General features: G+C 30.8%; 3 protein-coding genes across 3 annotated transcripts; 2 read left to right on the top strand and 1 right to left on the bottom strand.

The window, feature by feature from the left end:
- The first annotated feature begins 1,533 nt into the window (after nucleotides 1-1,533).
- Nucleotides 1,534-4,716, top strand: LOC123703699. Its single transcript, XM_045651786.1, has 2 exons — nucleotides 1,534-1,546; nucleotides 3,646-4,716. The coding sequence occupies exon 2, from the start codon at nucleotides 3,654-3,656 to the stop codon at nucleotides 4,671-4,673; it is 1,020 nt and encodes a 339-aa protein (XP_045507742.1). The 5' UTR covers nucleotides 1,534-1,546; nucleotides 3,646-3,653; the 3' UTR covers nucleotides 4,674-4,716.
- A 42-nt stretch (nucleotides 4,717-4,758) lies between these two features.
- On the bottom strand, nucleotides 4,759-10,923 carry LOC123703703. The gene is made up of 2 exons (XM_045651794.1): nucleotides 10,881-10,923; nucleotides 4,759-5,784 (listed from the first exon to the last, which is right to left on the bottom strand). The coding sequence occupies exon 2, from the start codon at nucleotides 5,778-5,780 to the stop codon at nucleotides 4,818-4,820; it is 963 nt and encodes a 320-aa protein (XP_045507750.1). The 5' UTR covers nucleotides 5,781-5,784; nucleotides 10,881-10,923; the 3' UTR covers nucleotides 4,759-4,817.
- On the top strand, nucleotides 7,773-10,509 carry LOC123703707. Its single transcript, XM_045651798.1, has 2 exons — nucleotides 7,773-7,981; nucleotides 9,669-10,509. Exon 2 carries the CDS (start codon nucleotides 9,676-9,678, stop codon nucleotides 10,486-10,488), a length of 813 nt encoding a protein of 270 aa, XP_045507754.1. The 5' UTR covers nucleotides 7,773-7,981; nucleotides 9,669-9,675; the 3' UTR covers nucleotides 10,489-10,509.
- Nucleotides 10,924-12,536: the final 1,613 nt, after the last annotated feature.

Below are 12,536 nucleotides of genomic sequence, written 5' to 3'. Positions count from 1 at the left end.
AAACAAAAATGACCCACTTCATGAGATATTACAAATATTATGATAGTAAACACAGAACATAATATAAAGATGGTAAAACTGTACATTATAGGGCGTGGAGTTGAGAGTCGTAAATTTTTTTGTGGTTAGCTATTGTCCTATGGAACCTAAATCTGAAATTTCACTTCGAGGAAACTTTTAGTTTCTGAGTTACGAATTTTTGAATATCGGAAAATTACTTTAGAATTTAGATAGTTACTCCATCTTGTTTTTGTTACGCATATTTATTGTTTTGCTTTATATGTTCTGATAATAAATATAGGTAGATAAAATTCCCAGTCTAATTAAACAAAAATTTTATTATAATTTAATAACGATATGGGACTGAAAAATAGTATTCACTTCGGAGCGCTGTAAAACCTTAGATATTATTTACTAAATGAAAAAATGTTGTATGTAAAAGTTGTTCCTCGAAAAACAATTTATTTATTTTATTTTTTTATTTTAAACACTTTATTGTGCTGCCAACATAACAAAAGTAGGTACAATAGAACTTAAAACTAGTACAAACAACACAGAGGGCTCCCTTATTACTAACAAGTAATCTCTTCCAGGCAACCAACAGTTTGTGTGAAAAACAATATTACTACAGCGGAGGTAGGTAAAAAGTTAAACATAAATAGATGATACTAAAAATATGTACATAATATACACACTAAAATAAGATATAATATACCATACCAATCTACAAAAATGGTCTCATTTCATTTCTTCGTAAAATTATAAAAAAAAATTTAATTGAAAAATATAAATATCCCTAATTTCTGAACATTTTCGCTTATAACTTTTTTATTTATAGTTCTACGACAAAAAGTTACTGGACCAAAGTTGTATAGAACTTTATTTGCAACAAATAATGTCAGCAATTTTTTTTTATCAGATAAATAGCTCAAGAGGCTTTATTTTAGGCTAGCTGGTTTATTTTATTAATGGTCCTAGATAAAATAAAATCAACAATAACTAATTATTTAATCTCGAGCATTTTCTCTAGATAACGTCCATCTCGTTTGTCAATAAAAAAAAATAGTGTACTGTGTCATAGACTAAGAGCTGATACACAATTCAGCTATATTTTTTAGCTACAAATAATATTTAATTTTCAGTATCTAATTTTGTGCATGTTTGATTATTATTTGCAAATACCATACCAATACATAAACTAGTGTACTATCCGCTTATCTTGTTGTCTATTTATCTGGAATTATATTAAAAATATACCGATTTCTATGGGACTTTCACTAGATTGTAAGATTGTTAGTTACAACAAGAAGACGGATTTTATAACAAGTCCGAAATCAAGTGTCAACTTAGGTATTATTTTAAAGTATTTATTTCCGTAGGTGAGACTTAGTTATCCAGTTAAACATGAATATAGAATTGTATTCAATGCATTGCTCTTTGACTAAAATTTCCCAAAAATTTCGATACATAAACAATAATGATAACCACATTATCTGCCATTTATAAAACTAAGTATTTAGTCATTATCAACATATCAAGAGAGACAGTAAGTACTTAAATCACATCTTTTTTAAATTATTTTTATACATATAAAATAAAGTGTTTGTCTTTTCGACTATCAGACAAACGGATAGACATTTCATTTATATCTTCATCTCTTTCACTGTAACTTCAATATAAAGAAAATGTTTTTATTATCACTCATCCAAAATCAATATGTATTGATGTTTAACATATTTTTTTTTTAACAGAACTATTATAATCAAATCAAATCATTTTTTTTTATTTGCAATCAAACATGGTTACAACACAACAGACAACTTACATAATATAATAACTATATTATGTGGTACATTTATTGTGACATTTTGAACAATGTCTCCTATGCTAGGAAAAAAACCTGTGTTATAGGAGACATTCATCCGTCCTTTGTTACAATTTACGTAAGGATTTATTACTAAGACTATGCAAGTTTTTCCAAAATTTATAACGGTATCAAAAACATGGTAAATATTCATTAACTAAAATAAAAATATATATAAGTAAGAAAACATTCTAAATATCGTTGATAGAAGATGGATAGAGGTATAAATATTAAAGAAAGGAAGTGTATTGATTGTGTGTGTGTGTGAGTGTGTGTGTGTGTGAGTGTGTGTGTGTGTGTGTGTGTGTGTGTGTTTGTGTGTTGTGTGATTTATGTAAGTTTTAAGTTACCTAAATAAGTTTATGGTCTATCAGGTGTTCGCATTCATTGTAATTGAGAGTAAGAAGGAAGTTGTTTATTTTAGACTTTAGTTGCATTGTATTATCTATACCTACTTATTCTATACCTATTATACTATTATTATAAAGCTGAAGAGTTTGTTTGATTGTTTGTTTGAACGCGCTAATCTCAGGAACTAATAGTCCGATTTGAAAAGTTCTTTCGGTGTTAGATAGCCCATTTATCGAGGAAGGCTATACATATATTATCATCACGCTAAGACCAATAGGAGCTAAGTAATGCGGGTAAAACCGCGGGGCATAGCTAATTGTAATTATTACAAACTAGCTGTGCTCTGTGGTTTTACCCGCAGTGATGCCGCATGATATATTAAACCTTATGTAAAGGGATCTTTAATATTAATTTTCAAATTGTGGTACGAAAGTTTTTGGGTTCTAAGATTAGCGCGTCCAAGCAAGCAAACAAACAAACTCTGCAGCTTAATGTATTAGTATTGATTTCGTAATGGAATGTCGTCCTTGAATCTGTCAGAACATAAGATAGGTACATAAATAAATAACAATAAATAAATAATTATTATTTAGTTATTTCTGTAAAGCAAGGTCACTTTATAACTAAGTGGCGCCTGCACAATTAATATTATCAAATATTATCACTGACATTTCACCCTGCAGCCTGCATTCGGATCATATACGCATGTAGAGAAGTCCTAGTTTTATTAATATGAAATCAGAAATGGTGATAATATTCAATAAATAATTAATGTTGTCATTCTTTGACACATTATGACTTTGAACATAATTGATTTTTACTTTGTTTTATACTTTGTATCAATTCCACTAATCTTTTAACAGGAATTGCTATTATGAAAAAAAAACAATTGCTAATTTATGTAATTTAGGGCCCATTTTTCAATGCTTGGATAAAACTTATCCGTCCAATAAAGTATTACACGATGATATTAAAATGTCACGTAAACTGTCAAATACGGACAATTAGAATACGTTTTTAAAATGGTAGTTTTATACATTATTCGACGAATAAGTTTTATCCAGGCATTGAAAAATCGGCACTTATTCAATTAATTATTAATTTTATTCAAGAGCATACTATGTATCCAAAATGTAATGCACCATCACCATAAAATATGTAATCCTTATCGTTTTTCGGGTTGTCTGGCAGAAATCGCTTACAGCGATAAGACCGCCCTCTGTACATATTATAACTTGTATCATTCTTTGTTGTAATCTTGTATTTTTGTGTGCAATAAATAATTTTTCATTCATTCATTCATTCAATTTATGCCTTTGTGACCACAATTATGGAGGGGATGTGGTGTTGTTGTAATATTATATTATTCTTTCGAGGTAAAGTAAATATAACTGTAATATTAATATTAAAATTCATGTTATCATTTTCAGATTCCACGATGGAGTTAAAAGTTTTTACCGCTCTTTTATTACTCGGGTTGGCCAATGCCGCCCCTCCCGCTCGTGGCCCTTATCATGTTACGCCTATCAAGAAAGAATACTTCTCTGACAAATACGTCAAGTATACAGGCCAACACGACATCATCAATATAGTGGTACCCCTAAACGCCATAAATTATAACGCTCTAAACTTCAAAGTAGAAGATTCCAACGCTTCAGATGAAAATCGCCATTTAACCGTATTCTTTACTGAAGTTGATGTTGACGCAAGCGGAAAACGTACGTACCAAGGCTTGTATGTATTAAAAGATGGAGTCGCGAAGAAGATTCTAGAAAATGGAAGAGATGCCACCGCTGTTGTTGATGACAAAAAAACAGTATACTTAGCTGCAAGTGACGGTATATACCTTTACAATGACGAAGACCAATCTGTTAATAAATACGGCTCTCTCACTGATAATATCATATCTATCGCTATAGCTAGCAAAGGCGATGTGTTGTACATCTTAACTGAAGACAACTTTGTATACAGAGTCACTGACAATGGAAACAACAAAGAGAAACTCGAAGATGTTAAAAACGCTGAACAAATTAAACTAGATAACGAAGACAATCTGTTCTTCTATACTTCTGACAAAGAGATTTATGTGCGAACATCTGAAGGAATTAAAGAGATCATAGGCCTGCCTATAAACTTCTCCAAGGCTGTACTGGTGAAGCCTCCGATTATTGCTGAAGAGGGTCTCGCAGTTGTTGTTGACAAAGCACTGTTTGTTATTAACAAGAAAGGAGGCAGTGTATTTTACAGCATTATATTTGATTCCGATGCTGTTCCCACTGGTTTCGGTCCAGAAGCGACAATTATCCATTATTACGCATTCAATAAGAAAATTTATGAGTTCAATCTGATTGCGTTATTAGAACACAAGGAATTGAACGAATTGAAAAAGTATTTGGGCACCAAAGCCGATAATATAGTGAATCTTGCGACCGAAAAACGTAAAAACAAAGAATTGTAGGTTAAATAAGCTAATATTTAAATAAAACAAGTAAATAACTGAATATTCATTATTTTATTTCAAAACACATCAAAAATCCCAACAGACGTAACAAAATATAACAATGCGTAAAAATGCAAGAAATTGATTAACTCAATACTCGTATTACATGCTGTCCTTTGAATCTATCACTGACATGATAATATTCTTTAAATTAATAGACCAGTGCGATGGTACTTTAAACATTGATTTCAGTAACATCTCCAATACATTAAATTCATAAATTTTACCATTAATAGCTGCTACTACATACAACATAGAATCAATGCTAAATGCTGATGGTTTTTCCTTTATATGAAAGTCTTTTTTCTCACTCGTTCCATTGGAGTACATTATATAGAGAACGTCATCAGCAAAAAATGGTACACAACTGTCCATAATAAATGCAGGTCTTAAAAGTTTTACGTCACTAAAATCACCAGTTACACTAGAGAAAAATGATATTAAATCTCCATTTGGTGTTACAACTCTGGGTAATTTGTCTTCACAAGCTAAATAGTAAATATTATTCGAGGTGTCCAGAACGAATTCCAACGCACATATTATTGACGTTATTTTAGTTCTGACCATTCCGTGTTTCTCAAGTTTGTATATTCTGTTTTGTGTTGTTAAATAGAAGATAATATCTGAACCGTTTGCTTTTTGTATTTGGACGATGTCGTCACGGAAGGGGCCGAATTTCTTGGCTGATAGGCTGGCTGCATCATATACGTATACCCCGTCTTTAGCACCGAAGTATATAGCTTTATCGGATCCATAATCTGATGTTGAATCTCTTCCACCTTCTAGGATTTCATATGCAGCCAATCCTTCTAGTACGTAAATACAATGTTCGCCTTCCAAATTTTTGTCGTGAACCGTAAAGAATATGGATGGTATGTCTGAATGTTGGATGTATGAAATTCCATCAGCTGGTACTAATAGCTTGGTTATGTTATGATTTGTTGTGAAGATGACCTGTTCTTCGCTGAATATTGATGTGTATGGTTTTTGATAGGCTGTGTATAATATATTATGAGGTGTAACTGATGACGTTAAACATGTTAGAATTAGGGTAATACAGAGCATGTTCCTGAAACAAAAATAAATAAATTTATTAGGTCCTTGAAGCTGTAGTTGAGATTTATCGGATCGAAGAAATAGTGTACTGAGTCGATTATGGTTATTACACCGTTAGGAAACTTTAATAATATAAATATGTTATCTTTATCTATACTATATCTATACTATAATATTATAAAGAGGAAAGGTTTGTAATTATGTATACAGTATGTAGGTAAGTATGTATGGTTTTCACGCATAAACTACTGGACCGATTTTGATGAAATTTGGCACAGACAACCTTTAGACCCTGAGGAAGAACATAGGCTACCTTTTATTGCGAAATATGTACCACGGGCGAAGCCGGGGCGGACCGCTAGTATATTATATGGTAAGATTATTATTTATTTTATTTACACAAGTCCCACAACACAAGCACAAGCCCCAGGGGCTTGTGTGAATATTTGAGGTTATACTTATTGTGAAAAATCAAAGAATTTATTAATTTTAATATTATATTTTGGATATTACAAGTAATCACTAAATAAATGAAAAGTTTTGTAAACCCAATCGAATTCGACGATACGGTAGGTTATGTTAAGCAACCTAATTAACATACATATACATTGTAAATACATAAAAACAGTATCGACAATTTCCTTATACCATTTTGAAAATGCAATAAAAACGAAAATAAACCAGCAAACACATTATATAATAGTAAAATTAGCAGTGTTATTTACACGCATGTTCATTTATGCGTGGAGAGACAGTTCCTAATGCGTTTCCATTGTACCACGGTTTCTGGAATTAGTTTAAAGACGATAATCTTTAATTTTAAAAACAATTAGATAAAATTATTGTCTACTTGCTGTGCCCTGCGGTTTTACTCGCAAATCTCCGCTTCTATTGGTGTCAGCGTGATCGTTTATCATCACTACATAGTATTAAACAAAGTCGCTTTCTCTGTCCCTATGTACCTTTGTATGCTTAAATCTTTAAAACAGCGCAACGGATTTTGATGCGGTTTTTTTTAATAGATAGAGTGATTCAAGAGAAAGGTTTTAGTATATAATTTATTAGGTTTTAGACAAAGCGGGCGAAGCCGCGGGCGGTAAGCTAGTAGTCTATATATTGGTCCGACCTGTTATTATTAACTGTCATACATATATTGTATAATTATGCAAAATTTGAAGTAAATTCATGCAGTACTTTTAAGTTAAGCCTGGACTAACGTTCTGTACGTTCAAATACCTTGACACACAAGGAAAAACTCTAAAAATATCGGTGTGTGGCTTCGATATCGATTGTAGATCACGCACCAAGTATTCTTTAAAAATATATTTAATAACTTCGCTAATCATGTTTGTTCAGTTCAGTCATGTTTTTAATGAAATTTCCTGCAATATCGATAAATCCTTTTTAAATTTTATTATGAAACAAACATATTAAGTCTGGTTCGTCTGATTCCCTTCGAAGTTAAATTAAAATTGAATCAAAATCAGCGTAGTAGTTTGAAAGGAAAATGCAACGACAACACAGACACACACAACTATTATACATTAAAATTTTATGTAGTATAATAGACATGTTCACATTATTTGCAATTTAAAGGTAACTATTAATGTCTAAAAATAAAATTGTGAGGATAATATGACGATGTTTGTTGCTCTTTTACGCAAAACCTAGGTAATGAACGAAATTGTCTAATATTTTTGTAATATGTAAAAAACACAAAATCTATTAGGAAACACATCATTAGTATTAAATAAACATTATTTTTTATAATAAATGAATTGCTAAAAAATTTATGTGATAAGCATTATATTTACATTTGATTGAGTTTGAGTTTTAGAATAAATAATTAAACAATACTTTGATACGCGCCCACAATAGTTTATGAAATAAAAACAATAACAAATTCAAATAACTATCTATTTCTATTCGTATGATAATGGAAACACTATCTATATTTCCTTCCTTCCTATATAACAACATTTATTGAACTTCCATTGCTAATCTTATTTCATAGTCGATACATACAAATACAAACATTAAAATACTTTAAAATACTAATTTAGAAGTAAAAAAACGTCAGTTTACAGTGATTTTTCTATAATTCCTCAATTTAGTCCAATTTGATAAAGTGCGTTGAACTCCAGTCATATTTTGTACAACAGACATCACTTTCAATTTGTTTAAATATCAAACGATTGTGTACACAGCATGTAAGTAATTGCATATAATTTATAATAATTACATTAATTGAGTATATAATTTATTATTAAAGTAGACATTATTGCCCTACTAACATTATTATGTATTATTAATTTTCAATATTTAATTTCTTCTGCTCACATTTTTAGATTTTTAAACTTATTTTCGGGAGTTTTGCTCATAATGTAATTTCTTCGGTACATTTGTCAGATATAAAAAAGACAAAATAATATAGAATCTAGATAATAATTTCTAACGTAATTAAATATTGATTTTGCACTGGTTGCTTATTATTTTTATAAAATAGACTAACCATGAATTTTACGAAATGAAGTTAATATTATATTATTATTCAGTTAATTTCATTTTAAATTAAACAACCTGTCGATTCTTTTGTTGTCTATTTTAAGTAACAAAAGACTAAACAATTATGTAATCAAAAACTTATTTTTTAACCTAAATTCCTTTACCTAAGTTTAACCGTAATAATTTGTTTGTAACTAGTATATTAAAGATTATATTTATTTGTTAAAAAATAACTATCATTGTAAAATAAAAAATACTTAAATAAAGATTCGACAAACATTCGTCTATCCGTCTATTGCTTTGGTGTTCTCACAGAATAAAAGTGGTGAACGGTCTATCTGCGTGAAAAGTTCTATCCTATATCCTTCAGCCGTTTAACTTTGCGAATACAACAATAATTATTATTAATCACTACTCACTACATAGTATAAAACAAAATCGCTTTCTCTGTCCTTATTTCCCTATGTCCCTTTGTATGCTTAAATCTTTAAAACTACGCAACGGATTTTGATGCGGTTTGCAACGGATGTTGATAGAGTGATTCAAGAGGAAGGTTTTAGTATATAATTTATTAGGTTTTAGAGAAAGCGGGCGAAACCGCGGGCGGTAAGCTAGTTAACTATAATAAATTTGAAAACAACGGAAGACTCAAAAACAAATTAATCATGACAATAACATAACTCGAACATGTATTAATTGTTTTACATGAAAAATATGATAAACAATATGTTATTTGTTTACATAAGTGTATCATTTCTCTGTTAACCCCAGATAACTTTCCTATTCCTGTATGAAGTGACCTCAAAAGTACATTCACAACAATAATATATTTAACTAGTTTACCGCCCGCGGCTTTTCCCGCTTGGTTTAAAACCTAATAAATTATATACTAAAACCTTCCTCTTAAATCACTCTATCTATTAAAAAAAAACCGCATCAAAATCCGTTGCGTAGTTTTAAAGATTTAAGCATACAAAGGGACATAGAGACAGAGAAGCGACTTTGTATGTAGTGATTAAAATGGTAAAAATGATAAATTTACAATTATTGTGAAATAAACATCTTTTGTTAAAGGAACTTATTGTCGTGTTGATTTATTACACATGTTTATTATTGTTCGCACTTAATTTTAACAAGACAGTTATCGTGAAAATTTATTGGTTAAATAATTCAATTACAATTCATTGAAAACATATTACGCTATGAAGTGCACAATTTTGTTTATCTCTTGAGTAACTTTTTTCATCAGAAAATTATTCAGAATTTCTCAATAGTTCACATTTTCAAAAAATTATTTGATAGTTATTGCAGTCATCTGACAACATTTACACTCAATACATTTTACATTCAATACTTTAAAATTATATATTGCTAATCACTATTTATTTTCAGATCGAAAATGCTGCTATTATTCCTACTAATCTCATCAGCGGTAGCCGACCAATGTTCACATGTGTTCGACAATACAAAATACTCAAAATCAACAATATTAACAATGAAAGGTTTACCAACAAATTTAGTCTACGACCCCCTCAGCAAAGATCTTCTTTTCACGTTAATAGATCTAGAGACGCTACAAAACGATGAAATACAGACAAAAATGGATCAATACATATTACGAGGTGGTCAGCCAATCCTAATTGACAATGTAAATGGCCAAGCGGCTGCTGTGGATGTAAGAAATAATCGAGTTTACATTGCTAGCGATGATGGCCTTCATATACTGAATGGTACAGATCGAGCCAATTTTATAGGCATGAAAGACGAAGATATAGTACAGCTGTTCAAACCTAGAAACTCTGATAACTTATACGCAGTATTGTTCCCTGATAATGAAGTTTATAGAATCGACGAGAACACTGAGAAACATCGCGTTGAAAACGTGCCCTGTGCGTTTATAATGGCTGTAGATTCAGAGGAAAATATATTTTACGAATGTGATTCCAAATTCATTAAAGTGTTATTAAAAGACTTTCAAGAATCTGTTGAATTTGTTGGTATTCCCAAAAATGCAGCTAGAGCAATAGCAGTTGATGATAATGGCAGAGTTATTTTAGCAGCAAATGACGGCCTGTACTGGTTGAAACCTGATAATATCATTCCTAAGAAATTAATGAATTTAGATTATGTTCCGGCTGGTGTAGCATTTAATGGTAATAATATGTATGTATCTACTACAGGAGTTATTTACGAATATGAAATGTGCCAATAATTAAACGAATTTAGCAGAAAATGTGAGTTTACCTTATTGATCAACTACCTCTTTTTTAATCATTTCCATCCTATCCTTCCTAATAATATTATAAATGCTAAAGTTTGTGAGGATGTGTGTGTGTTTGTTACTTTTCACGCAAATACGACTAAACCGATTACAATGAAATTTAGCACACATATAGAGGGTAACTTGGATTAATACATAGGATAGGTTTCATCCCGGAAATCCCACGGGAATGGGAACTATGCGGGTTTTCCTTCGAAAACGGAAAGCTGGTACATCATAAAATAACTTTTAATACCTGAAAATCATGAAAGAATTACCTAACTAAATCTTTATAGTTTTAGCTAGTTGGTTAAACTGACCGAACTAATATTTTATATCCTTACCTTTGTTCAATACTATTATTAAAACACTTATTCTTTCACAAAGGGCTCGTCAATCAATGAAGACTGAAATGTTATTATTTTAAAAGGAGGCCCTTTTTCTGTTCGCTAGATATGTGATCATAACATCACCATTATTATAATTACGTAACAATTTCTAGTAATTCGCCCATAGTAATTTATACAGTATGTTCTCTATTAGGTATGCATTTTCATTAACATTTGTCCAAGTGAGTACATAAGCACACTTTAATACATAAATTATATAGCAAACTAGCTGACTCAGCAAATTATAGAGGAGTATAATATTAGACTTATCAAAATCGGTCAAACCGTTCCTAAGATCTACATCTTACAATCTACAGATTACAATTTCGGATATACCCGTTTTATATCTTGGAAAAAACGGGTATATCCGTGCATACTATCTGTGTATTCCAATTTTTATTAAAATCACTTTTTATTTTATTTATTTATGCTTTATTGCTCTGAATAATATAGGATACATTGTAACAAAAGGCGGCCTTATCGCTATATAGTAATTTCTTCTAGACAACCGGTACTTTACTCGTGTCTGTGTTTTAAAATAAAATATAATATGAGGAGTGTAATAAATTATCTTTCATACAAGAGAGTTATCACTAAAAGTCGAAGTCAAAACAAAATTCCTGTGTTTAGGAGACTTGAAAAACTTGTTTGTTCGTACTCTTTATCAATTACTTTTCAGAGATAAATTAGATATATGTTTTTATTTTTTGTTTTTATATCTGTGTTTAGAGTTTTAGTGTCAAAGAGCCTAACCACGGTCACTAATAGTTTTCAATTTCGATGGTCTCCGCCGTCTCGATTCTTTATTTATGTTTAGCGGTCCGCCCCGGCTTCGCCCGTGGTACATATTTCGAAATAAAATGTAGCCTATGTTCTTTCACAGGGTCTAAACTCTAAAGGTTGTCTGTGTCAAATTTCATCAAAATCAGTCCAGTAGTTTATGCGTGAAAACCATACATACATAATTACAAACCTTTCCTCTTTATAATATTAGTATAGATTACCTATATATCCTACCTTAGAGCAGGCTCCAAGGAGATGTTCGTTTGCAAAAATAGCGGACCTAAATTTGACTTCTGATATATATTGTATAGGTCCCAGACATCCTATAGACAGATTTTGCCAACCAGTTTTGTGGTCCCCCTGCCCGCACCCCGGTAATTAAATATGGCATACAAAGAAAAAAATAAAAATTTCCAAAACATGCCGTGTGGGGTATCAAATGAAAGAGCTTATTGAATAGATCACGAATATATAGCATACTATATACATTTCTTACACTTTCTCTAAGATTTTTTAGAAAATTTACGAAAATGGTCCATTTTTGAGTTAACTTTAAACCACTATAGATTGAAAACTCATGAATAAAACTGATGATAAAACCGTGTAAATGTCAATCCAACTGTCGCACAATGTCGTGTACCTGCAGAAAAGCAGCACTGAAATGTATATTTCTAAAAAATCTTAGAGAAAGTGTAAGAAATGTATATAGTATGCTATATATTCGTGATCTACTCAATAAGCTCTTTCATTTGATACCCCACACGGCATGTTTTGGAAATTTTTATTTTTTTCTTTGTATGCCATATTTAATTACCGGGGTGCGGGCAG

The sequence above is a fragment of the Colias croceus genome, chromosome 27 (assembly GCF_905220415.1).
Source record: "Colias croceus chromosome 27, ilColCroc2.1".
NCBI classification, from domain to species: domain Eukaryota; kingdom Metazoa; phylum Arthropoda; class Insecta; order Lepidoptera; family Pieridae; genus Colias; species Colias croceus.
This window is presented reverse-complemented; position numbering and strand designations above follow the sequence as displayed.